The sequence below is a fragment of the Filicampus tigris genome, chromosome 3 (genome assembly GCF_054856515.1).
Source record: "Filicampus tigris isolate MCC_2025a chromosome 3, RoL_Ftig_1.0, whole genome shotgun sequence".
NCBI lineage: Eukaryota > Metazoa > Chordata > Actinopteri > Syngnathiformes > Syngnathidae > Filicampus > Filicampus tigris.
The window spans coordinates 472,046-499,264 of record NC_141219.1 but is presented as its reverse complement, the minus strand read 5'-3'; the positions used below and the strand labels follow the sequence as shown (position 1 = coordinate 499,264).

At 55.4% G+C, this 27,219-nt stretch overlaps 1 protein-coding gene across 11 annotated transcripts; it reads right to left on the bottom strand.

Moving 5' to 3' along the window:
- Positions 1–226: 226 nt before the first annotated feature.
- On the bottom strand, positions 227–26,803 carry lrrk1 (leucine-rich repeat kinase 1). Of its 11 annotated transcripts, none has more exons than XM_086025139.1 (39): positions 26,671–26,803; positions 24,169–24,254; positions 22,777–22,940; positions 21,912–22,083; positions 20,930–21,115; positions 20,560–20,775; positions 19,879–20,101; positions 19,546–19,673; positions 19,265–19,428; positions 19,047–19,184; positions 17,856–17,968; positions 17,688–17,761; positions 17,471–17,600; positions 16,870–16,982; positions 16,063–16,298; positions 14,732–14,890; positions 14,390–14,562; positions 14,204–14,318; positions 13,252–13,411; positions 12,408–12,625; positions 12,226–12,323; positions 10,710–10,881; positions 10,459–10,619; positions 9,597–9,736; positions 8,672–8,939; positions 7,990–8,159; positions 7,676–7,894; positions 7,469–7,608; positions 7,075–7,212; positions 6,859–6,963; positions 6,476–6,673; positions 5,734–5,885; positions 4,601–4,718; positions 4,403–4,522; positions 3,969–4,163; positions 3,276–3,490; positions 1,503–1,952; positions 1,248–1,349; positions 227–799 (listed from the first exon to the last, which is right to left on the bottom strand). In XM_086025139.1, the coding sequence occupies exons 2-39, from the start codon at positions 24,197–24,199 to the stop codon at positions 607–609; spliced, it is 6,267 nt and encodes a 2,088-aa protein (XP_085881265.1). In that variant the 5' UTR covers positions 24,200–24,254; positions 26,671–26,803; the 3' UTR covers positions 227–606. The 11 variants fall into 11 exon arrangements, with proteins under 11 accessions (XP_085881265.1, XP_085881263.1, XP_085881267.1 ...); XM_086025137.1 differs by having other exon boundaries at positions 24,169–24,267; positions 26,671–26,791; XM_086025141.1 differs by having other exon boundaries at positions 7,694–7,894; positions 24,169–24,267; positions 26,671–26,791.
- Positions 26,804–27,219: the final 416 nt, after the last annotated feature.

The window sequence follows — 27,219 nt, the reverse complement described above, 5'->3', positions numbered from 1 at the left end:
GGCTTGCTGACGGTCTTTTCGTCATACAAAATGGGAAGGTCTTGACCATCACGTGCGATTAAACCGGTTTGATGCCAGCCGCGGGCCGGGGTGTGCGCGTGTAAAATATGCAGTTAAAGTGGTGCGAAAGTGGCTGCCCCTCCCTCATCCGTGGCTGCCCCTCCCTCATCCCCCCCCCCCCCCCCCATCAAAGCAATGTCAATATTAGTCAAAGACAACAGCAAACGGCGTTTTGAAAGCAAGGTGTTTATGATCACAACCCATCCAAACCTACATGGCCCTGTGGGGAAAAAGCTCAAAAGGGGTTGGGCCAAACTCTGCGGCAAGCAACCGAAATCAAGCGTCTGGCTAACTTGCACTGAGTCACAACCTCATGCACCCGTCAGTCTGTTCACTAAAGAAACAAAAAACAAACTTGACTGCCAACGTCGTTGAGCAGAATAAATAACCGCCACAAAAGAAGAAAGTTCCAACGGTGGCAGGACGACGACGCCCTCTAGAGGACAGGAAGTGCTCCGTCTTGTTTGAACCAAAACAACTCCACACGGAGGCCCTCGCTCAGGCGTTCCAAAAATGCGGCGGCGGTGGCGTCGTCTTCCCGATCGGCTACCTGCGACGCCGCACGGCGCTTTCCAGGCGGGCCAGGTCCTCGGCGCTGCGGTAGAAGACGTCGAGGCGCGCGGCGTCCCAGGCGCGCCACACGCACACGCTGAAACAGGACCAAGGGGGGGACGAAGACGCGGCCCGAAAGCCGCACGCCACCGCGTCCTTGCCCACCAGCCCCGCCTCCACCAGCGTCCTGACAGGAAGCAGAGGCAAAGAGAGCACCTTCAGCGCACTTCAGCACATTCACATCCACGCGCACCACCTGCACTTCAGAAGGCTCCAGACCGGAAAACCTCCCAGCTTGGACTTAAAGCGCAAGTCAACCCGAGCATATCTGTTCCCAGAATATGTTCTATGCAATCCCACCAGTTGAAACAGGGGGGCATTCTGATAAATAGCGCGTTTGTGGAATAAGTGTTAATTCACTGGTTTTTAGCCATCGCGGGGGGCGGCCATCTTGTCTTCTGTCGCCCGAAAATGACATCAGGAGCGCTCGCGACGACCAATCGCGGCTCAGATTGAGAAAACGGGTCAGCCCGCTTTTGCGGCTCTGGCCTCGTGTGATGGATGACCTGTTGCTTTCCCCCAATTGTGCAACACACTGACAGGTTCTCAGTTTTTAGTTGAGCAAGCGAACTGACCCCAAGGAGTGTCCTGAAGGCGGGTTGAGTACGGCGCTGACCCGTCCTCTCATTTGCTCGCCGTGCGGCTCAACTTGGATCAGCAGAACGTCTCCGCCGCGCCTGGCGAGGAAATCTTGCTGTGAATGCTTTCAAACATACCTCGGTTCATTCGGCTTCACGTCCTTCTCACGCAACCTGCCCCCAGCCACTTCAAGTGTGCCCCAAGACCCCGGCCTTTGATGAGCCTACCCGGATGGACGGCGTGTTTGCTACCTGAAGACCCAAAGTACGTCGTTGACCACCAGAAGCTTGAGGGCTCGCAGACACGGAGGCGCGGCGGACTCGGCGGCGTCACCGCTTGGGTCCTCGGCGGCGCCACCGCTTGGGTCCTCGGCGGCGCCACCGCTTGGGTCCTCGGCGGCGTCACCGCTTGGGTCCTCGGCGGCGTCAGCGCTCGGGTCCTCGGCGTCTTGGCGCTCCGTCGCGCCGCCGTCTTCCGCGTCCTCCGATGACGACGCCGATGCGGCCGTCGGCCGATCCCGGTGCCGGATGATGTGAGTGCCCGCCTCCTCGCTGTCGGCGATCGTCACGGCAGCGGCGTCGGAAGGCTCCGCGCGCTGCTCCTCGTCCTCGGCTTCACTGGCCGCCGCCGCCGCGTCTGGGCCGAACGGCGAGGGACGGCGGACCGGGAAGACGTCACGGAGGGGACTGCAATCGCCGCAGCTGCGGGACAACTTGCGATGAGTGAGACAAGCACTCTAGTTCTACGTTCAAGCCCTGTTCTGTGCTTTTTTTGGGTTGTTTTTACATTGTGTTTTGTGGAACTTTTTGCAGTTGGTTGTGATGCTTCTTGACAACTTTCTGACATACTTGAGAAATTTCCACAGGTTTTTTTGAGGTCCTATTTCAGTTCTGGTACTACGCGGTTGTGGTCCTGATTCGGCTGTCGATTTGTTCCTCACTGAGCTCATCAGTGACAATGACGTGTTTTCGCATCTTTGACAATTCTTCACGGGGAGGGCGCTAGCGTAAACGAGGAGTTTTACGTTTCCCAACTTTTAGTGAGAAACAGGACACTCTTTCAGATTGACAGCGTCGAAAAAACACAAAGCGATGAGGATTTCAGCTCCTGGTTTGGTTGGCAACGTGTCAGAAAATCAGGCAAAATGTTGATCCCTGTTTTCCCAACTCATCTCGTAACAAGTCCTGGTCCCTTTTGTGGTTCGGGTACTTTTTGTGTCGCTGGTACTTTGGGCAGGCGCCAAGATGCCTCATAAGTTCCAATTCCTTTTGAGATTTCGATGTCTTTTTGTAGGTTCGGAAACTTCAACTGGGGTTTCTTTTCAAACTTGAGTGTTTCTGGTAAGATTTGCAGGTTGCAAAAGACAGCACCCCTTCCAAGCTCCTAAGGCAGGGGTCTTCGATGCTGTTGCCCGAGAGCCGCTGTCCTCCCGGTGACCTGCCTGTTTTCCATCTGCGCCTGCTGCAACACACGCCGGATTCAAATGGTCAGGATGGCTATCCAGCTTGTGCAGACCTTTGGTGAATAGCTGTAGCAGGGAGGGATGGAAAACAGGCAGGACAGCCGCCCTCCAGGAACAGGATTGAAGACTCCTCTTCTCATCGATTTCTGGCTTTGCGCTGCGGGCACGTTGTGTGTGTTTTGGGCGGGTTGTACAACTTCTGACAACCGCCTTGGGAGCAGCTCCGCTTTCTTTTGAGGTTGAGGTACTCTTTGTTTTTCCGGTACGTTCAACGGGGCCTGAAATTTCCCACAATTTGGGGGTTGGGGTTTATTTTGTGCTCGCGGTGCCCCTTCGGGCAGGTGCTAAAACGGGTTTGTACTAGCTTCGCGATTTCTTTGCCGGCTTCTGCTTTCTTTTGAGGTCCGGGGACTTTTCCTCTTTCCGGTACTTTCCCGAGGGCCTACAACTCCACAACACTATTTGGTCGGGGTTTCTCCTTTTGAGGTATTGAGCTATTTTTGCGGTTCTGCACCTTTTTCGCTGCCGGCGGTGTTGGCGAACACGCGAGCAAGCTACTGACTTGTACTTGGCGCAGAGCGCGAAGGATGCGGCGTGGAAGAGTACGAGCGTGTTGGTGACGTCGTCCAGGGTCCAGACTGACTCCTCCCCCCGCACGGTGAAGCCCGTTGCCATGGAGACCACCGAGGACGGACACTCGTACGGGTCCAGGCGGCGCAGCGGGGACAGGCCGGCGCAGTCCACCACCAGCACGCCGGGGCCGTTGGACAGCCAAAGCTGCGCGAGGGAGGACAAAGGGTCAAAGGAAGATGAAGGAGGAAGATGAAAAAGAGGAGGCGGACGAGGAGGAAGAACGGAAGGTGGCGGAGGAAGGTGCGGAAGAGGAGAGAGAAGCGAGCGAAGAGGGATGGGAAGCTGATGAAGATGGAAGAAGATGGAAATGGAAGGCGTAAACGAGATGAAGAAAAGGACAAAGAGCAGCGTAGGCGAGATGAAGGCCGGGAGACGCGACGTGCTGAACAGGAGGATGAAAAAGAGGAAGAGGAGGAGACGGTGAGGAGCACGAAGGGGAGGGTGCGAAAGGATGCGATGAAGAGGAGGCGGTGGAAGAACAGGAGGAGGAAGAGAAGGACGACGAAGACAAACGGGGAGAGAAGAAGGAGGAGCAGGACGATGCCGAAGCAAAAGTAGAACAACAAGTAGAAGAAGTCAAAGTCGGAGGAGGAGGAGGAAGAGGAGGAGGGCGTAAACGGACCTGCGAGCCGCAGCCCACGAGCAGCATGCAGGTGACGGGGGCGGGCCTCTGTCTGGGGTCGCTGTCCATCAAGCCAAAGGCGCGCTTATTGAGCGTGCGCAAGCACAAGTAGGCGTGGTCCCGGGCCGGGAGTCCCGCCTCCTCCACGCCGTAGCACGCCACCGCAGCGTCCGACATGCCCGCCAGCACGCCGCCCTGGACACATCATCAAGGCACGCCACATGCTTCGCGTGACTCCAAGTGGGAAGTGGGAAGTGGGAGGTGGGAGGCGGGAGGCGGGAGGTGGTAGGTGGGAGGTGGGAGGTGGGAGGTGGGTGATGGGTGATGGGTGATGGGTGATGGGTGATGGGTGATGGGAGATGGGCGATGGGGGATGGGCGATGGGCGATGGGCGATGGGCGATGGGCGCGGCGCGTCTGTGCGCGCCTACCCACCCGTTGCGCGCGCGCGGGCATTTGGAGGAAGCAGGTGACCACGGCCGGGCAAGAGAAGCGCTTGAGGGGCTGCGCCAGAGGACACATGTCCTTCAGGACGTACACCAGCACTTCCTGTTCCTGCGGCGTGAGCGACAACAGCAGATTTGCTCACACGCGTCAGCGGCAGGCGGGCGCGGGCGCCGTCGCGTCACCTACATGCGTGGCCAGCCAGAGGGCGTCGTCCACCTGGAGGTGGCAGCTGAGCCTGCCGCCGGGACACGACTTCCCGTTGACCTCCAGCTGACCTTTGCGCACGTCCAGCACGCTGTAGCTCCTGCCGCGTCCCAACGGGAGCAGCCATCAATGTCCGCCGGCCGCTGTGAGCGTGCGTGCGTGCGTGCGTGCGTGCGCGCGTCCCGCAGTGAAAGCCTGGGTGTCTCCACGTGTCCTGTGTTTGCCTTTTTTGTGTGTTGCACGTGTGTGTACCCGCGGTTGCACGCGCGCGCACGTGTGTGTTTAGGGCGCGAGTAGCGCCGCGTTTGCGTGCGTGTGCTGTTGCGCGCATGTCTCTGTGCAGCTACGTGCGCGTCGTGTTTGTGCACACCCGGCACATGCTACTTTGCGGCTTTAAATGCGACGCGGTTCATTTCTGGATTTTGGATTCTCGTCCCGACTGACCGATGACATTTGCAAACGCTCTCAACAAAAGTTAACGGTCAAAAGCCATCAAGTCGACAATTTGACGTCATCGTCGTGAAAACCGTTCATGGCCATAAATCAAGACAGAAGACAAAAATAGTGTGGAAAATACTTGTCATTTTGGTGGAAAAGAAACGACTTTTTGTCGCGTAAATGTTGAAAACGTCTTTGAACGCGTGTCGCCATTTGTCGAGGCGGCACGGCTCAGCGCTAGAGCCCCGGAGGTTGCCGGTTCCATTCCCGGCCGGCCATTGTGAGCGCGCGAAAGACGACGGCGAGCCCCCGGCCGGCCGCTCCCGATGCCGCGCCATGGGCACGGAAACGAGGTGCGGCGCCGGAAGCCGTTTCAATAGCCAAAGTAGAAACGTGCCGGTTGCTTGGGGTCAAACACTGTTTTGCGCAAAATTGAAAACCTTCTTTTTCACGGTAAAATCTTGAACTAAGTGCATTTTTTAAGCGTCAAGTGAACAGTCGCAGTACATTTTGTACCGTAAATGTTGAAAAGGCGTGACTGTAATTGAACGCTAGCTTTGCGGCAAGCGCACATGCCGGCGGTTAAAAATGTTTTGGCGTGTCTCGCTTGCTTGTGTGAGTGTGTGCGCGCGTCAGGCGACGAGCCAGGTGGCGAGTGAGGCAGGCTGGGGACGCACCTGTGGTCTGCATCTCCATCCCACAAAAGCAGGTGTTGGCCCCCTAGTGGCGGCAGCAAAAGCTGCGAGTGGGAGCCGCACGCCAACACGTAGCGCAGGCACGCAAAGCTGGGATCCCGCATGCGCCGCATGCACTGCGATGCCGTCGGACGCTAACACGCACGCACACACACGCACACAAATGTTAACACTCACAGATAGCTACGCGCACGCACACAAGAAATACACACAAACACGTATACTAGGGCTAGACCGATTAGCGGATCCGATATTCTGCGTTTTGACCAATATCGGCCTTTTGTAAAAACCAGACGGCCGATAATGAATCCATTTCAAATTGTGTCAACTTCAAGAAACTATTTCTTTGCATGTTTGGTTTGAGATTCTACTGACCCCGGGAACACTTTGTGTTTGTGTTTGAAATCAAAACAAAGACAAGTGAAATTTGAACTTCTGTCATTTTGAAATTTTGGAGGTGTCAAAAACTATACTGAGCCATTGTTGACGTTTTCATTTTACTTTTAAAGACATGCCAGTGACCCTGGGAGCTCCATTTATTTTTTCTTTTAGAATTTGACAAACGTACGCTAACATTCATAAAAAAAATAAAATCAACATGATGCAAAATATGGTCCCATATAGATATGCTTGGAAACGTTTCAACAAAGTGAATCGTTTGAATTTTTCGATTTGGATGCCAATGTTTTCCTTTTTGCTGAAAACGAAGACGAGCGGCAATCACCTTCTCCGGCTTGGCGTCCCAGCATTGCGTCATGAGCTGCTGCAGGAAGTGGAAGCCGACTTCCTGCGGACTGGCCGCCAGCTGCGGCCGCACGTCCTTGGAGACCATCTTGGAGGCGTGGAGCTCACGCCGCCCGGCGCACGGACGCCGCCCCGACAGAAGCTCGTAGAGCACCATCCCGTACGAGAACACGTCCACCTGCGCGCGCATTTTGACAGCGTTTTTAGCACTTCCCTTTCCAAACGCGCTTTGACAAGAAAATGTATTGGGGAAAAAAAAACCCGTCAGCCGGCAGCGATAATCATGCGGACGATAGAAAAAGGAAGCAATGGCGAGCATGAAAAGCAGGATTGAAGAGAATTGGAGGTTCTGCGAAAACTAACTTGAGATACTTTGCTTCCTCGCCATTTCTTTCCATTTGATTGCGTCGAGCGCAGCGTGTGATGCCATCTCATGGCCCACAGTGGAATTACAGCCCAAACGAACGCCTGTCCAAATAGGCGCCAAAGTAGCGGCGCAATATTAAAGTCAACTTTTGGAGGACTCCGATATCAAATGAAAAGCAGAGGATACGTGCGATGCGGGCGCGTGCGCGCTACCTTGTGGTCGTAGACCACGCCAGGTCGGACCTCGGGCGCCTGGTACCCCGGCGTGCCCTCCACCCCGACGGCTCCCTCGCGGAAGGACTGGCGGCAGATGCCGTAGTCGGACAGCTTCAGGTTGACCGCCGCCCGCTCCTGGAAACAGCCGTGACATCATCACCGCCTGGCCTGGCCTGGCCTGGCCTGGCCTGGCCTGGCCTGGCCCCCAGGCATATCACGTCAAGTTCAGAGTTGCGCCAAAATTCAATTGCAGTGACGATTATGACACTCCACGATTACAAAATAGAGCCGTGGCGACTTTAGTCGCGCCACTCGTCCCGCGGCCAAACATCCCGTGAGTGTTCCTGTGTGTGTGTGTGTGTGTCGCAACACGTTTGGCTTTGTGTGGCACCTGCAGGGACCAGACCAGGATGTTGTCCGACTTGAGGTCGCAGAAGATGATGTTCTTCCTGTGCAGGTAGGTCAGGCCGGCCGCCACTTGATAGGCCATCTTGTATGTGATCATGTGACCCAGGGGCGAGTAGCCGCCACCTGCGGGCGGCAGACGGCATTGACTCGGATCGGCCGAGCGCGCGAGCGCGCCGGAGGCGGGGCCCACCTTTGCGCCGGGGCCCACCTTTGCGTCGGCCGTCGCCCAGGACGCCGTCGAGGCTGCCGAGCGGCGCCAGCTCCAGCGCCAGGCAGAGCGGGTGGATGGACACGCCCACCAGCGCCACCACGCACGGGTGGCGCAGCGAGTGCAACGTGGCCGCCTCCTGCCGGAACTCGGCGAAGCGCCGGCACGCCTCCGCCGACCGCAGGTGCTTCATCATGGTGTCTGACCGCAGCGGGCGCGCGCGAGTGGGTGAGTGACGCGTATGACGCGACGGCACAAACGGGACACAGATCACGTGAGGCGCCGCGAGCGTTCACCTGCATCTGCGGACGGCGCGTCCCGCCCGCACTTGCCCGGGCCAAAGCGTTTGATGGCCACCGGCCGCTCTAGGTAGCGAGCGCGGTAGACCACGGTGCCGCTGCCGCCCCGGCCGATGACGCTGGCCCGCTCCTCGGAGAAGTCCAGATGCTCGTGGTCAAGGAAGAGCCTGAAAAGGAGACGCCGCGCTGTCAGCGTGCGGCTTCCAATCCATCGGGCAAGCGGATGAATCCAAATTCAATGACAACTACGATGACTTTGCTCCACGATTACAAAATTGGCATCACCGAGAGAGAGGAAAAAAAAAAAAAACCCAAAAAACGATTATCCATATTCATTTCTAGCCAACGCACCGTTTGCTCACAAATGGAATTGAAACATTTGCATCTTTCTGAAAATGTTCTCATAACTAAATTGATGACTTTTGTTTGGTCCAAAGGGGAGGTAAATCATTTGCGTGTTTCAAGGAAATGTATTTGTCTTATTTTGTGGCCCAAAATGAATGATGGTTTGAATAATGGTGATTATGAGCGAAATAATGGCACTTCCATTCCCCCCCCCCATCATCGAGCTAATCCCAAAATTGCGATCCGGCTGAAAGCCAAACTTGGATTACGTGACGGAATCCGATGTGTTTTCAAGAACGGACTTGCGGCGGCCCGACGGGCTCGCCGGCGTTACCGCGCGGGGAAGTCGCTCATGAAGAGTTCCGGCACCAGCTCCACGAGCGGCACCGTGTGGCGGGGGCGTCGGGGGCACACGATGCTGTCCCCCTCCACGGCGGCCAGAGCGCAGTCCTCCATGTTGAAGAGGTAAGCCCCGCCCCGGTCGCCGTCGTCCTCGGCGGCGTCGTCGTCGTCGTCGGGGCCCGGCAGAGCGGGCCGGCAGAGCGGGCAGGGCGCGTAGCGCTCCAGGACCAGGCTGCCGTCGCTCTCGCTGGCCGTCAGCACTGCGGGCGACACGTTTGCAAAAGAGCGACAAGTGAAATTTCAACATTTCTGCCCTTCTCTGTCGGGAGAACTTGAATTCCGGTCCAAAACCGGCGAGAGCTATTGATGAAGTTTTCAAGGCACGCTGACGACCCCGCAGGAGCGCCCAGAATTTTCTTGACATTTTGATGTACGTTGTCCAAAATGTTCAATCGTCCAAAATTGTTCAGTAAACTTATGCTTAGCGCTGTTTGGACCAAGTTTAGACTTTGGATTGTTGTCATTTTTTCGGGGACACCGATTGTCACGGTTATCGGCCCTGAAAACCCCATTCGGGTCTCCGCGCACTCTTGGGCAGTGGCGACCTGACGTCGCGTGTCACAAGCGAGAGAGAGAAAGGAAGGCCGGCGATCGGGAGCCAACGAGTCAGAGCGCTTGCCTGCCTTTAGCGTTATCGGGCCTGCGTAAAGGCGCAACCGACGGCTTGCCACCAAGCGCTTCGTCAGTCAATCAATCAATCAATCAATCAATCAATCCATCGATCAATCTTGGGTCCGAGCGCTGCAAAGAATTGCGAGGGCCGGACCGCTCCTAGCGCGGGGAATCGTTTTCAAGGCGAAGAAAGCCATTGGGCTTTTCCCGTAGGCCTCCCTCAGAAGCAAAAGGGACGGACGCACCCGGAAACCACTGCTCGACCAGGGCGTTGATGTGGTCGGTGACGAAGGCCATGGCCGAGAAGTCGCGGCTCTCCGACTGGCAGACGATCTTGATGCCGCCGCTCTTCTTCTTCTTCCAGTTGACGTCGGTGGACTCCACGCTATTTGAAAACAATATTGGCAAATATTTCAATCCTTTTGGAAAAAAAAATCACCGTGACGCGAATCTGGAAAATGGTTCAATCGATTTAGGCTTAAAGGGGGACTCGCGCTAAACATTTGGGGGTTTTTTTCTAGAATATGTTGCAACAAGGCATTGTGATAAATATTGCGTTTGTGGAATAAGAGTTGATCCAGCCGGTTGGAGGGCGGCCATGAAGGGACAACTTCAGTCCGCTCAAAATGACATCACAACTGCTCAGGGCTCAGGTAACGACCAATCGCGCCATCTTGCCCGAGTTTCCAAACAGGCTTTGGTCAAGCGTGTTTTGTCCACGTTGTGGCATCGAGGGAAGGTTGAACACCCTCCGCGGCGCAAATTGGCCTTCAAGCGCTTGTCGAACACGCTTGCGACGATGTCGTCGACCAGAAGGCGGCGGCCCGAGCGCCTTCCGTCATCTTGACAAACTTTGGAGGGTTCGCTGCGCCTAAACGTGGCCTGGACGCTTGGCCGCGACCCAACCGGGGCCTGGCTCTGTTCTCTCTCTTTTGTTTTGTTTTGGGGGGGGTTTTCACGTTTTCTCACCGTCGTCCCATTCATTCCTGCCGCGTGACTTTGCGAGGCGGAAGATAAGATAAGATAAGATAAGAATGCCTTTATTGATCCCACAGTGGGGAAATTGTCATTGGCGAGCGGGGACTCGCGGGCGCAAGGTTCGCTGACCTGAGGTAACCTCCGTCGAAGGTGACCAGCAGCCCCTCCCTCCAGTAGACGGTCTGACGGCGGCGCACTCGGAAGGTACTGCGGCGGTTCCTCTGCCGGCTTCCTCCCGAGCGGCGGAAGGCCGACGCCGTCCGGCCCGCGCCGCGCTTGGCCTCCGACGCCTAAGATGTGCGGAATTGGCCCAAGTGTCGGAGGCGTCCCGTTTCGAGCCCGAGCCTTTGGGGCCGCGCCGCATTTGGGAGAGAGCAAACCTGCGCGTCCATGTCGGTGAGGCTGATGAGCATCCTGGCGATCAAGCGTTCCCAGAAGCCCGCCGGCACGAAGCTCATGCGCAAGAGGCGCCGCAGCGCGTTGGCGCCGGGCCGCCGCAGGCACTCGAGGTCCACGCCGGGCTTGGCCGGCAGAAGGTGAGGCAGCAGGTAGCTGCGGACGCACAAAAATGACCGATTGGCCCGCTGCTCCACTACAGTAGAGTACATCTTGCTTATCAAATTCAAACAAAAAGGTCGGCGGCCACTAATCCGCTTCCGTTTTCAGGCCACTTTTCAAGACAAAGCTCCAAATACTTTTAGTCCTCCCAAATTTCTAAATGACAAGAAAGTTCAACTTTCACATACTTTCGGTTTTGACCTGAAAACGCACGTGTTAGCGATTGTTAAAAAAGGCCGATGGCGATATTCGTCAAAACGCAGAATATGGGTCCGGCCCGTGATCGTGTCAAATTGGGAATGACAACGCGTGCGGCGCCTGTGCGGCAAGCAAGCGGGGGCGGCGCCAGAACACAAAACCACGCTGGTCTGTGCTGATTTGGATTGGGATTGGCATTTTTTTCTTCCACGTCCGGTCACATGCATGTCACATTTGAGCGGGTGGCTTTTACATACTTGGCAGTCGCTCAAGTCATGACAGTCCCCATGGTGTGCATGTGGCACATCATCACACGCGCGGCACCAACCGCTCTTTGGCGTCCGCAGATGGCAAGTGACCGAGTACAAATACTTTGTTACTGTGCTTGACTTCTTTCTTTGTTGCAGTACATTGAAATTCATGTCTTCGAGTATACTTTTCACTTTGATCCGTTCCATTCAATCACCGCTATCGCAACTTTTGACCGGATACATTTTCACAACAGGCTCGTTATTCGGAGGTTTTACATGATGCGCGACAATGAAAAAAATCGATTCCCGTCAATGTTTGTGGTTCCGCCCATCATGAGCTTGTGATTGGCTTCATCTCAAGCTATGACATCACCCGAGGGGAGACGCTACGCTACGCCACGCTACGCCACGCTACGCCACGCCACGCCACGCTACGCTACGCCACGCTACGCCACGCCACGCCACGCCACGCCACGCCACGCCACGCCACGCCACGCCAGCCGCAGAAGATGGTGTCATTGGAAGGTGACAGGAAGTCAAATGACGGACGACGACGTGGAGTGTGTCGACAAACGATTCCTGAGCTTAGCTGAAGTCCGCGAGCTTGCCGCCAACAAGAATTGGCCGTCCAAGCTGAGGTCAAGCTAAACGATTAGCCTTTGGTCAGCTTGCCGTATTAGCGCGGTGGAGCACTTGGTTCCGTTTTTGGGGAAATTGGACGAGTCAAGAAGCAATCGGGTCAGTTGAAAGGCTGTGAGGTGACGGACAAAGGTTCAAATGGAATAGCCCGAACGGACTTTCGCCATCTCCGTTGGCGTCACGCTCGAGTCACCACATTTTCTCGACTCCTCGGCGTGGGCGCGCTACTTTTGCGGTGGCCGCCAGTTACCTGTCGTTGGCGACGGGGAGCGCGATCTCAAACTTGGCCAGGAACTGGAAGTACTGCTCCTCGGTGTCGGCGGCGAATCCGGTCCCGACCAGCAGCATCTGGAGCACACGCAAGCGTCGACGAAAGCGTCAGGCCCCGCCCCCCGGCCCGACGGGCCGGCCCCTTCTTCCCGTCTCACCCACCCGGAGGTCTCGGGCCCGGATGAGGCCGTTGGCGGCCGGGGAGCGCGCCGGCTTCAGGCTCACGATCCGCCGCAGGCACTCGGCCAGCCACGCGGGACACAGGAAGTAGAGCGTGCGCAGGCCGCGGCTGCTGTCCGGGAAGTGGAGCAGCGTCCCCGTCTCCAACAGGAAGCGGATGGCTGCACGCCACACCACGTCAAACGCGTCAAAGTGCCGCCCTGCCCACAAAATTTGGGCCTTTCCGACCTCAAGACTTCCATCGGCCGAGCAGCACGTTGGGATGATTAGGGAGGGAACGATTGACTCAAGCCCCGATTCCATTTGATTTGCAGTTCCCGATTTGCCATTCTTTTCGATTAAAAAAAAAAACCAAATGAATAAATGACTGCCATGCTTGTTTCCAGAAAGTCAACACGCAGTTATGTTGGGCGCACGCGATTTTGCAAAATTGCCCTCGTCGTCACAAAGGAATTACAAATGATTCTTATGCGTTTATGTTGGATATAAATGCACAGGAAATCAGACTTGAATTGATACACATGCACCTTTTTCTTATTTTGGATTTTATAAGAATGAATTTTATAAATTTGGTTTGGTCCAAAAGGGACGTGCATAGTTATCGTTTTTCAAAGAATGTTATTTGTCTTTATACTTGTTTGTATCCAAAAAGAAAGGATCGTTTGAAGAAGCGTGATTTCAATGATTCCCCCAATATGATGATTTTTTTCCATAATCGAGCGGCCCTATCGTGACAATGGTCAAACACGGCAAACACACGGCGTCGAATGTGGCTCTCAAACTAGCTAGCTAGCTAGCTAGCTAGTTCGACACGACGGAGGCGTACCGGCCGGCAAGTCGTCGAAGCGCGCGATGTCGCTGGCGGCGTCGCGCTCCACCAGGCGCTCCAGCTGAGCCTCGGTCAGGAACTGAACTTCTCCCTCGGCGTGACGCCGTCGCCTCTCGGCCGCCGCCGCCTCCTGCAGCCGCACGTAGCTGCCGGGGATCTGACGACAATCGGCCGGTTAGCGGATCCTTCGGGGACATTTGCGGCGGGTCGCCCCGCGCGCCGCCACTTGCGAGTCCGGATCGAGCGGATGGGCTTTTCAGCGCCCATAGCCATTGGCAGTCGCCGAGGCTATATTTGGAGCCGATATTCGTTTTCAGTCAAAAGGAAAATTGGTGTCAAAATCGGAAAAGAAAAAAATGGAAAACTCTTCACTTGGTTGAAAGGTCCTTTAGCACCTTGAGACCTCGTAGCTCCAAAACAGGGGAGCCCCAAAGTGGCAAGTTTGTTCAATGATTAGCATTGCGTCTTGAAAGAAAGCATTTCCATTTTCAACACTTTAGATTGTTCAATGTGTCCGAATAACACCCACGCGTGGAGATTGACCAACAGTCACGTGAAGTGACGAATTTGAGTCCGTCAGTGCGTCGCGTCGCGTCGCGTCGCGTCACGTCGCGTCACGTCGCGCTTAGCCTTTGCCGGAAGTCAACCCCCCAAAATGATTTGCTGGATGAAAAAAGGCATCGTTATGAATATCGCCTTTGCGTAAAGAGTTAATGGTGGCGATTTGAGCCAGCTCAGAGGTCCCAGTTGCTCAGGCATGGACCAGTCGCGGCTCGGCCTGACAAAACAGCTGAGTCGTGACTGGTGGTCGGCCATTTTGAGTCCGCGCCAAAGGCTCAACATTTTGGGGCTTAAAGGCTCAAAGGCAACAGGAATCGGAGTGCCTCGAGTGTTTCAACGGGTGGGCCTGCGACACGCTTGTGACGCGGCAGTGGTGTTGAGGACTCACCATCCTGCCCAGCAGCTTCCCTCCGCCGGGGCGCGCCTCTTTCATGGAGAGCGCCACCTGCCGGATGAGCTTCTTCAGGCCGTCCACGCCCTCCAGCGTCTTGCACGACACCTCCCTGACACGCACACGCAGCGGCATTAATGGCGGCGCCCGCCTCCTGCCCGGCTCGGGCGGGCGGCCACTGACCACAGGTGCGCCGCGGTGACGTCGGGGTAGCCGCTGGCCCGGGCGCCCGAGGGCGAGCGGCACAGCGCCAGGACGTAGGCCCTCAGCGTGGCCAGCCGCTCCGTGCGGAACTTGGCGTCCATCAGGTCCAGGTGGGTTCCCACCACCACCACCGCAGAGTTGGGCGCTCGGGCCTCACGCACACACGCACACAAAGACAGGGTCGAACGGCTGTCACGGGAACGCGAGGCCTGGTGCCTTGCTTCATCTCGAGCGCTACGCGCAAGGCGTCGCGAGGGGCAGGACGCGGTCGGCTCAAATTTATCGGCAAGTATTTTGATCTGCGATGAGAACATGGGGCACCTCGATGTTGAGCAGCCACGTCTGCAGGCCGGCGACGGCCTCCTCGCCCAACGTCAGGTTCCAGGTCAGCAGGTAGAGGGCGCCGTCCGTCAAGAAGCACTGCGTGACGGCCGACATGGCCGACGGGCCGCCCACGTCCCACACGTTGAGCGCCAACCCCTGAGGCCGCAAAACGCACACGCGCACCCCAAGGCTCAGCCTGGCACCCGCACGCCACGCCTCGCCCCTTGCCACCCGCACGCCACTCACATACGAGCGCACCGTGTCGTCCGGTCCCGTCTCGGAGCGCGTAGTCGGCCGCGGTCGTATTAGGGCTGCTCGATGAAGCGATTTTGAACCGAAACCGAACTTTCTGGATAAAACGACGTTCCAATCGGCACGTCTGATTTTTTTATTTTTGGTGTCTCCAAGCCACCGTAGTTTCCTCCGCCTCCTCCCACGAGCGCGCGGTCCGATAACGACAACACCACCGTCCATGGCTACCGGCGATTCTGCTATTTGCTCAGGCAAGTGAGCGTTTCGTTCCTAAATGATTTGGCAAATGCTTGGCAAAATGACTGTTTGGGTGACAGACTTGACTGTCTACCTTCTCTCATGTTGATGACTTTGTTTCAGATGCTAGATTCACTTTCTTCTTTCATTATTGGTTCAATTAAGAACAGATCTGAAGTCAAATGCTGTTAATCCCAATGGATTGTATGAAGTGAACTTCATTTTTCATTATTTTTTACTTTACAAAGAAATCGTAATGGTAACATCGGGTTTGAGAGAAAATAATCGGGATTTTCTCGTTAGGCAAAATCAAACTGCCCAGATAGTCGTCGGCAGAGGTGGGCCACACCCGTTTTGTTGCCGATTGACCGATGACGGGACACCTTCTTAAAGGGGAAAGTCGACCCCCAAAAGCTCCATTTTGAGAATATGTTCTCTCCGCCTTGACTCGTCCAAGCAAGGCACTCTGATTGCTATTGCCTTTGTGGAATATGAGCAGCAGCAAAAGAGCGACCTCCTTGACGACTAATAATGGCTATTGCTTTGGACCTTGAAGAAAAAAAACACAATGGTCTATCTCCGCATACCAGTCATGCAAACGACATACAAGTCGCTTGCAAGTTACACCCTAGCCATACTAGGCGCAAAGTAGCCAGGCGCCGGTCCTACTAGTTCAATACAAGTCAAGTAGTGGTGACATCCTAGTCAAAGCCACAAGGTGGTCCAGCTTGTGGCGCAAGAGTGGCAAGGAGCGGCCAAGCGCGCCTGTGCGTGCGTGCGTGCGTGCGTGCGTGCGTGCGTGCGTGCGTGCGTGCGTGCGCGCGCGCGCGCGTGCTGACGTTGTTCTTGCCGCTGCTGGCGGCGGCGGCGTCCATCTCCCAGGCGCACGTGGCGACAACGTCGCACCCGGCGGCCGGCTCGAAGGGCGTCGCCGGCGACGCTTTGCCCGTCCGCAACGCCCGCAGGAGGGAAGACTTGCCCTGGCGCGGCGGGCCAATCAGGAGCATCTTCAGCATTCGGCAGGGCTCCGCCCCTCGGAGCCGCGCGCGCAGGAAGCCCAGCGCCGCCGCCGCACCTGAGGCGCCGCCGCACACGACAACAACAATTTCATTGCTCGGCCTCCAAAACGATCGTCGACGTTCTTCTGATCGATGCGCCGATCACAAATCGGACTCACAAACAGTCACCGTGTTCACGTTGCTCACTTTCAATCAACAATCAAACTCGGGGAGGGTTTTCAGCGCAAAAGAAGAAATTGTCATTGCGGAGTCAAAGTCAGCAAAGGCAATAAACATGGCGCCGGGTGTTCTTTCAAAATCAAGATCAATTCTTATCCGATTCATCGGCAGCATAACGGAAAGACAAAGTAGCCACCCGGCGGATCAAGTACAGCAAGCCAACCGATTGAAGGCGTTTGGGCCTCGATGCCACTTTGTGATGACACCCGAAAAGCCTGCTGGCGCTTTTGGGGACGTCCAACCCAAACTGCCTCGTTTGCCACAATCCGGCCGCACACCAATTGGATGAAACTTCTTCCGATTGCCCATTTTTGCGGCCTAACAGATTGCACGGTCGCGATACGAGACTTTCTTGTTTGGTTTTGCTAGCAGAAAGCGTAACAAGTGCCCAAGATGGCCGCCACGCACCTTCTCTCATGACTTCTTCGGGCACGTTGGCAATGTTGAGCTTTTCCGTGTCCAGCTGCCACAGATTGCTCAGCCTGCACAGGTCTGGCGGAAGCTCCCGGATGCCGGGGTTGCTGCGCACGCACGCACGCACGCACGCACACGCACACTCAGTCAACCTTACGTCCACATTCATTTGAGCTTTTGATTTGTAAGAAAAAACATGATTATAAATGTTTTCAAATTCGAACAAAAAGGGAGCTCCCGGGTCATGAGCTTGTCTTCAAAAGTGAAATGAAAACGTCAACAATAGCTCCATTGACTTTTCTACGCTAAAATGTCAAAACGACAGAAATGTGAGATTGTTTTGATGCCAAGCAAAAACACACAGCGCAGAGCGTCGCCGGGGTCGGTAGAATCTCAAACTGAAAATTGAAATCAATAGTTCCTTGAAGCGGACGCGACTTTAAACGGTCGGGTTTTGAAAAACGATATCGGTCAAAACGCTCAATATCGGGAGCCGATATCGGGCCCGGCCGATACCGGGTCCATCCCGAGTCCGAGGTCGTTCGGGCCGGCACCTTTAAGGCAAGCCGAGCGGCGGGCGGCTCCGGTGACTCACTTGGCCAGGTAGAGTTCGTTGAGGCCGCTCAGGGCGCACACAGAAGGCGGGACGCACTCCAGATGGTTGTCGCTCAAGTCGAGAACTTGGAGGGAATCCCGCAGCAGCGCCGGCAAGTCCACGGGACACGCTGCGCCGTGTCACAAGCAACCGGCGGTGGGTCGGGGGCGGCGCGAGGACCGGCCGGCTCGGACGCGGCAAAAGGCGCCTGGCCTACCTGCGGGCTCCGCATCTTTCTTGCTCCAGCTGCTCAAGAAGGGAAGTTTTCTGGACTTTGGGCCTTCGTCAGTCCTGCCGGCGGAAGGGCGCCTGTCAGCCGCGCCACAAGCGTATGGCTCTACGCCTACTAATGAGGCTGCGGCTAATTGCGTGCGCGAGGACATACTTGCCCAGCAGGTTCCTGGAGACGTGCAGCGTCCTGAGCTGTGAGCAGGTCCAGTGGGACGCCGGCGGCAGACTCCGGATCTTGTTCCCGCTCAAACTCAGCGAAAGCAGAGCCTGGCAGCGGGACGCCAAGTCAGAGAGAGAGAGGTTGAGCTTCCCAAATACGCCTTTTACTCATTTGCTAGCTTGTGCGTTTTATGGTAGCCTTACGCGACGGAGACAACTTGACACGCCTTAAGAGTCAGTCAGAGAGGAGACGCGTGCGTAACGGAGAGAATCCCGTCACTTTTCTAAATCAAATGGTTTTTCAGCCTCGGATCATAAATAAACCCCAAGCACTGGACTTGTTTGCTTTTTTTCCTCTCATCTGCGCGGCCCGGTCCAAAGTGGTCGGGGACCCCCGACCTAGCGGACGGCTGCGCGTCCCGATGCCGACTTGCCCGCCAAAGTCCCTTCGGGTCCGCATGGGGAATTGCGCCAGTTGGAAGTCACGCGACCCGGCGGCAAAAGTTTGCAAATGCTGTCCTTTGCTTGTCCGAAACTTGAAACCGATTGGCTGCAATCGATCCGGCTCAGCTGTTATTCCGCTTTGAAAATCTTGCGGGCGGGGCAAAACGGTTGAAGACGGCGCACGTGACGGCGCGCAGCCACGTCTCGGACCTGCGGCCGTCGCGGTGGCTCTTCCGATTGCTTTCGCTGCTCCTTTCGTTGTCCAGCCAAAATGAGCAGGCAAAGCAACGGCCTGAAGACGGCGCGGCTGGGCCGGTGACATCACGCAGGCAGGCGGGCAGGCACGCAGGCAGGCAGGCGGGCGGGCGGGCAGGCAGGCAGGCAGGCAGGCAGGCAGGCAGGCAGGCAGGCAGGCAGGCAGGCAGGCAGGCAGGCAGGCAGGCAGGCAGGCAGGCAGGCAGGCAGGCAGGCAGGCAGGCAGGCAGGCAGGCAGGCAGGCAGGCACGCACGCAGGCACGCAGGCATGCACGCACGCAGGCACGCACGCACCGGCTCAAACGGCCAGCGGGCGCAGCCGGCTCACCAAAATAGCAACTTTTCCGCATCTTTTTCCAGGCCTTTCCGTCAACATTTGAACAAAGTCATCATTGCAATCGTATTATTTGTACTCGTAGTTGGGGGCTAACTCTTTGTGTTCGCGTCAATTGCGGGTTACGTGCGAGCTGGGCTCCTAAGTCGGTACCTCCAGTCGAAAGAGGTCGGACGGCAGATGCTGCAGGAGGTTGTCGGCCAAGTCCAGGTCGCGCAGGTGATTCTTCCAGAACACGGAGACGCCGTCCGGGACGCCGCTCATCTTATTGGACGCCGCTCGGCAGAGGTTCTGCAAGCCAAAGTCAACAAAGAGGTGAAGGCCAGAGCGTCGGGCGGCGCCGCGCGTCGGGCGGCGGCGGCGGCGCCGACCAGCGGGCAGGCCCAGGGCTCCGGAAAGGCGGCCAGCCGGTTCCGGGACACGTCGAGGAGTCGCAGGGATTTGAGCGCCCGCGTGACGCGGGCGGGCAGCGCGCTCAGAAGATTGTCCGACACGTCCAAGTCCTCCAGCTGGCGCAGGCCCATCCAGTTGCTCTCTAGGAAAGGAAGCGGGCAAACGGGCAAAGGGTGAGCCGGCGTGCCTAATCCAGTGGCCGCGGGGGGGAGGAAGAGGAGAAGGAGGAGGAGGAGGAGGAGGGCGGCTCGCGGCTCACCCGGCGGCACGTCGAACAACGCGGTCAGCTGGTTTTTGGAGGCGCAGAGTTTCTTGAGCCGGGTCAGGTGGAGCAGACCCGCCGGTAAGGCGCTCAGTTGGTTCTCGCTCACGTTCACCTCGCGCAACCTGCACGCCGCAGGTGGCCGCGCTAGCCGTCAGGACGCTTTTGAGACCACAAGTCGCTTGGCGCGCTGGGAGAAGGGATCAAAGCGCAGCCCCGATAGCCAAGTCGTCCGCCCGCCCAAAGCCCGCCCAAAGCCCGCCCAAAGCCCGCCCAAAGCCCGCCCAAAGCCCGCCCAAAGCCCGCCCGCTTCCCTGGCCGGCGCGCTACCTGCTGCAGATGACTTCCTGTGAGCCGGCGGCGGGCGGGAGCTGGGCCAGACGGTTGCGGGACAGGTCCAAGGTCCGCAGACGCAGCAAACCCCAGGGGAGGACGGACGGCAACGACGACAAACGGTTGCGCGACAAATCCAAATGCGTGATCAGACAGGACACGCCCACGAACCAGGGAACCTCCAACCACGGAAGAGACAGGCCGGCCCAATGCACGCCGACTTCCTGGGCAAAGAGCGCAACGCAAGCTTAGGCGGCGGCGGCGGCGACAACGCGAGCTCGCCTCCAACATGCAGCGCCAGCTGCTAGCTTGCTAGCTCCATCTTTTTGAGACTAAAGACCCTAGAGTAGCTTAGTTCTACTTGGCTTGGACCCCAGTTGAAAGTTGATTCCAATTGGGCTGCAAGTTGTAGATGGCTTCTACCCGAGTTCCACGTTTGTCCCAAGTGGGTTCTACTGCACCTGAGAGTGAGTTGGGTTGCGCGTGGCCCATTCGTTTTTAGCTGGGTTCCAGGCGCCTGACTTCTAATTTCGTCCGACTTTGGCAAAGTACGAGCTTAGTCCGAACAAGCTTCCAGGTGGCTTCTAGCGAGTCTGGCTGGACGGTGGGAGCGTTTCAGTTTGGCTTTTAGCTTGGCCCGAGCGGGCCCTGAGCAGCAGCTCGGCCCGGCCGACTGACCGGCAAGGCGGCGAGCGCCTTCGGACTCCCTCTTCCAATCTTGCACCGCATTTCGACTGCGTTCTGAGGTCAAGAAGTCAACCTGTTGGCCGTCTTGCGTGCTGTGCTGCAGCCTTCGCGCCAGAAGTCGCGCGCTCAAGTCGGGATGGTCCAGCAGCGCGTACGACGACAAAGCGGCGCCCTCCTCCAACAGGAAGTGGGCCAGCTCCTCGCTGCCTGCAGGGAGAACATAAGCTAGTGTCGGTCGCGCGCTAACGCTAGCACGAGCGGTGGTCTTTCAAAAAAGGTCGCATCGCTCGTGCTAGTCATCAAGGATAGGTCGCAGTGACCCGGTCGTCTCGTCCCGTCCCGTCGGCGCGGTCGACCCGACCTGCTTGCGCCGCGGCGTAAAGCGGCAGAGCGCAGATGACGGGGAAGCGGTCGGCGTGGCCGGCCTTGTCGTCTTGGACGTCGGCGCCGTAGTCCCGCACCAGAAGGCGGGCCGAGTCCAGGTGGCCGCGCTGGCAGCAAGCCGACAGCAGGAAGTTCAGGAGTGGGCTCCTCTGCCGCACGCCTGCTCGCGGATGCAAAACAAAGCGCAAATCCATCTCGTTTGCCTTCTCTTAGCGGCTCGCGCACTGACGCCGCTTAGGACCCGGACGGTTCCTTCAGAGCCGGTACCGATCGTTAGCAGTCGAGAAGGCCGATCGGAGCCGAAAAGAAAATATCGGCATCAAAACTAAAAAAAATTCTTCGCTTTGTCTTGAAACATGATTGAAGCATTTTTCATTGGTTTGAATTATGACGCTAAATGTTTGCCAGTACACATCTGTGTTGTAACATTCTAACAAACAGGGAGCTCAATGCAAAAAATAAAGCGTCCATGTAGGTAGTTTTCTACAGTAAAAATTTCAAAATGACGGAAATGTTGAAATGCCGGGCCGATAATGGGCCTTTCTTGACGAGAAACCACTGCGGCCGCAGCGCCGGCGTCTCACTTTATCATCAAAAGGCTCACCTGAAAGTGTACGTACGCACAAAAGGCGTGGGCAAAAAAAAATCCCACCTTAAAAACCGTCTGTCGGCCGTCTCCCCCCGACAAGTCGCTGACCTCGGGGGCCCGAGCGTGGCGCCTTCGACGTGGCCGAATGCACGCATACAATGCAGGAGTGCAATCGCGCAAGATGAAAAGCAATGAGCCACGCCGGCCGAGGCTTTGTCAAAAGAGCAAACGCGACCACGATAGCTTTCGGCGGGGAGCCACCACGGACGCACGGGAAGATTGTTTGCTGGCCGGATTTGGGCTGCGTTGGTCGGAAGCGCGACCCTTGCTTGTGAGGAGCGCTTGTGGCGGCGGCGGCGGCGGTCCTGACCTGGGATGGCGTCCAACAGAAGTTTGAGCACGGCGCCGCGTCCAAAGCGGGCCGCCACCACTGCCGGGTTCTGGTCCGACATTTCGGTCAGAACGGGGACTGGGCCTCGACGCAGGAGGTAAGCCACGCTCTGAGCGTCGCCGTGCTGGGACGCCACACGCAGAACATCGCCCTGAAACAGAGGCACGCGCACACGCGGCGGGATTCGCGCTGGGCTAGGGCACGTTGAAATCAAATGCGCTGCAGTTGACGCTAACCGTCCCGGCCGGGGATCCGAACGGGTCGCGGCCTGTAGGGAGCTTCTCGTGAGTTTGCGCATTTGCTCTGCGAGGGTTCTCGGCGACTTCCGGCGGGCTGCTAGCTTCGCCCCGGCTGAGTGCTAATTGAGCACCAGCTGAAATGAGCGCACGGGGGTCTTGGGGCGCTATTCACACCTGCGCCGTTTGGCACACTTCCGTCGGAGCCGGCTTACCCATATTGAACAACTCAATGCGCATTGCTTCATCTCCCAACTTGTTTTGTCATGTCCGTTTTTTTGTACCGAAACTCTGAATGGGTTTTAGCCATGACATTTACACTCATTGAATGGTAACTTTAAACAATGGTGAAACTTTAAAGCCTTTCAACAATGCTTCGAGGGTAGTGGATGGTCCAAGTAGGTTTGGGGAGGTTCTAGCTTGCTACTAGCCCAGCGCGAGTTGGCCGCTCGATGCTTTTGAGTGCTTTTGCGGCTGGCTAGTTTGGAGGCGACCAACTCCTTGGCTTTGACGCCAGTTGTCGCGGGGCTCCGGCTTGGACGGCTGGCCGGAGGCGCGGCTCATTTGGTCGGCTTCTACTTGCCACCTAGGTGGCCCTTAACACTCACGGCGTGGGCAGCGCACTTGTCCCCCGCACGAGGGGCCCGCCCGATCAGGTCCCTCGCCGTCTCCTCCCGGCCCGCCTCGTACGCCCTGCGGATGTTGGCCAGGGAGGCCGAGGGGCACCAAGCGCCGCCCTCGCCGCCCTCGCCGCCGGGGGGGCTCGCTTCAACTAAACGGGAGGAAGACGAGGATGAAGGTGAACGTTCCGCTCTCCCAAAACAAGTAGGTCAGTCAAAAAAAGGAAAAAACCTCCGTGCACTCATCAACATTATTTCAAGCTCATTAGCTGGCTAATTTCCTTTGCGCATGCACTTAGCGGCTGGGAGTATCGTGAGCGGATTGAATCGTACCGATGACGTCGCGGCATTGGCGGACGTTATAAATGTGCTTGTGTCATAGTCCATGCAATATGTTGACATTATTCTGCTCAAGTGGCTGCTTTACACTTCACTTGTTCTGCCTCAAAGTCATACTTTGGTGAAATGTTTTGCACTTTAGAAGTAATGAGTATAAGATATGTGTTCATATTTTGAAATACTCCCAAGAGGGACAAAGAGAATACTGATGTTGATTATTTTAGAACCGAACACCCTTTAGTACACTGATTTGTTTTACAACTGGTCATTTTAGCTCTATTTTTTTTTTTTTTTTTTAATGCCCGGGGAAAATCAACTCTCAAGATGCGGAATCAAGATTTGCTCTCTGCAGAATCAAGATTGTTCTCTGCGGAATCAACACCTTTCCTCTAAATATTGCTGGGGGGATTTATTTAAGGTTAAACATTATATTTGAAAATAAAATTACCTAAATTCAGCCATTTTTTCCTCAGAGTCATTATTTTGAAGAGTAAAAAAAATACACACACATACATACATACATACATACATACATACATATATATATATTCAATATATATCAACTGATGGGAAGTATACTTTTCAACTATATCGCCCAGCTGTAGGCAAAATGAGGCCAGAAAACAAGTATGACATAAACAGTGCCATGTCACAGCACACGTTAACTGTTCAAAAAAAGTCCTCCAATATTGCAGCCTAACAGGCTCTGTCATTTTCATGCCTTTATTAGGCGGCAACTTTTTTTCAGGGAATCAGATGCATTGATATTTGCACTATTGACGTGTTTATACACACCGCCTAATAAAGTGAGGGAAAATCAAGGTTGAGTGGCGGGTTGCTTTGAGTGGCAACAGGAGAAAAGGGCCCTGGCTGTAGGCAGATGCTGAGGCGTTCACTGCATCCTCGCCCCGTGGCTCGCTCGCACGCTCGCACGCACGCACGCACGCACGCACGCACGCACAAGAGTCAAGTTTCACTTCCCGTTTGAGAGCAAACGTCCACGAAGGGGAACAAACTCAAGCGCGCTGGCCTGGAACTCACCGCTGACTGCGTCCACGTTGGCGCGGTCCATGCTAACGCTCGTGCGGGTCAGCCCGATCGCAGCGACCCCTCACAAAGTAGGACATCTAAAGAGAAAAACTGAAAAAAATCATCATTCAATGCATTAAAGAGTAATGGCTAGCACTTGAGCACATTGCAGGGGGGCGCGTGGAAGCATTTGATCATTTATTTGACGCACCAAAATCAGAAGAGCCGCACGTGAACTCAAGATGCAGAGACATTACTATTATTAGAGGTGTCAAATTGGTGCATTCGTTGCGATCAATGAATTACCGTCAGAGTTAAAGCGTTATTTCTTTTCATCACGTTAATCTCATGATGAACGCATTCACCGCCAGACATTTTCAGACCCTCTTTTTCGCGTAGCGTTTGAAGACATTTGAAAAAAATAGAAAGACGTTCCTGGGACTGAATAGCCGGACGGCGAAAGTACAAGTCAATTCGTCAGTGGCAGTGAATGAGTTAATCGCTAACTTGACTGTTTCGGTACGATGATGAGATCCATTTTGATGCGTGGGGCTTGTGCCTGAGTTGTTGGGGGTGTCAATGTCGCAGCCTGAAGTGGACACTGATTGGCTGTCTTTGCGTTTGCCATGGGCTCCGGTCGTAGGCGGGAGGGAGGCCGGCGAGGGAGTGCAAGTTGAGGAGCGCAGAGAAGACGCATGTGAGAGTTGTTGCTCCCGTGAATGGGACATTTCAAAAACGCCCTGACGCCACCATTGATGACGGCGGAGTGACGGGCCTTGTTTGTAAGAAGGACTTTGCTTTGCTAGCAAAGAAGCCCTTCAAGCCAAAGGGACCGGCCGCGACCAAAGCCGCAGCTAATGATAGCAACCAAGACGGGCGCTAATGTGGCGAGCCATCGCAAAGCTCTTGGCCAAACCAAACTCGAGAACAGCCGGCGTATGAGCAAGTGTGCGACCGACGAATGTTCTTGCAAAGCGAATCGCGATCAACTGCGGGGCAATCCACATACAGTAGTTGAAGACATACATTGAGGTGTTGCAAACAGCGTCCAATCAGCCATCACACAAAGCGCCGTGCGGGACTGCAGTGACGATGACTAAAATCGGCACGATGCGTGACGGTCAAAAGGAAAGCGAGCTTGACGTCTTGGCGCGTGATTCGGCAAATTTGCTATAACCGCAGATCACTGGACCTCAACTCGCAACCGCGGTTATTTGAGGGTGATTGGACACTTTATTTATGGCGAGTGGAACTCATATTGCACCGATTGTCGTCAAAACAGAAACCAGGGACTTGGCTGATAAATGCGAAAAAAAAAAAGAAAAAAAACTGTTCCTCAAGGTGGCATACGACTGGGTTATTGAAAAATAAAAGATATACACCATAAATACAGATACATGCATACAGACATTGCGGGGCTTTTCTGAGCAATTCTAAGTGAGATTAAAAAATAGATTAATTAGATCAATTCATTACATATCTTAATCGCTCATTTTTTATATCTCTTGACAGCCCTAATTATTAGCATTATTATTATTATTATTATTAGAGCTGCTCTGAGAAAGTGGGCGTGTGGTCTGCAGGGGCGCTACGGGGTGGCTCCTCAACTTGTGACGTCAAAAGTGAGGACACGGTCGCTCGTTTTGTTGGCTGGTCCTGAGAAAGGAGCAGTGAGTAGGAATGACTGGATGGAGGAAAACGCCACTTTGGGGGTGTTGCTCCTGATCAATTAGCATTTGAACATGGCTAAAAGCTCCAAACAGTTGATTTAGCATGATATGGGTCCTTTAAAACGTGCTAACTGGTTTATAATCCGCATACCGAAGCAATTCCTTCCGAAGCTCTCTTAACATGTTTTTATTTGATGTGTTGTGTTACAGAGTCCCAGATGAGTAGCCTATTCGGATGGCTAGCAACTTTGATTTATAAGACACAAAAGGGACTCGGCCACTCATCGGAACCGGAAGAAATTGCTACGTTTCGTTTGGCCCAATGCAGAAGTGAAAATGATCGCGTTATAACGTCAAACCTACCACAATAAAATGTGAAATTTATCACGTTATAACGTCAACTTCATCACGTTATAATATGATATTGTATATTGTATTTTTTTTTTCTAGCGTTGCGGGAATTACTTCCGTACTCTTGTCCTTTCGAGCGACAAAATCAAATCAGTGGTTCCGAAAACGTCACCTCGCTGAAGCTTGCCTTGGTCGTTGGATTTCACACTGGACACGCAAAAGTTTCAAGAACTAATGAGACGACAGTCGACTCACACTTTCCTCACCGACGCGCGCGCGCGCGCGCGCGCGGCAGGCGACGCTTGTGGCATTTTTGCGTTGCACGCAAGACAGCGAGTCTTTTGGCTTTTTGAACGAAGAAGCGCTTGACCATCATCGCCCTCGCCAAATGCAGTGAGGGGCGCGTGACGTCACTCGTCTCCCACCCCACCGTTGAGTTTTGCCTTAGCGATGCGCTCAAATGAGGCGCAAAGTGTGGAAAAAAGTCACTCACCGCGCGCCGTCATCGGGGATGCTTGCACACCAGGTTGGACACAATAGAGGCAGGGCTGTAACTGCACGCAGACGTCGCCAGCCCAACTTGAGTCACTTCCTGCTTCCCCGACCACACCAGCAGCACAGTAAAGTTAAACCATGTCACACACAGGCGCTTCCGGTACGTACCTTCAAAGGAAGGTCGCCGGCTGTCCACTTTGATTTCGGAGGACCAAAGGCTATAGGTTCACACCGCAGGTCTTAGTGGTTTTGAAAAAAACTTTTGCGTGTAAGCGTTCATATTACATTCGAAATGTAACCTCGGCCTTTCTTGTGTGTGACATAGTATGAGACTGTGGCTGTTTTGAAGGAAGAGGCAGTGCTAGACCAAACATGCAAACTTCGAAAGGTCACGAGCGTCGTGGAAAAATGAAAGCAACTGAAAGCTGAATGGTCGGCTCTCGCACATCTAAATCTCACCCGATGTGGCCCCCTTTGAAAAAAGTTTGGAACCCCCTGATCTAGAAGACTGCATGCGCTCATCTCCGTTCCGACACGCTCAACAACT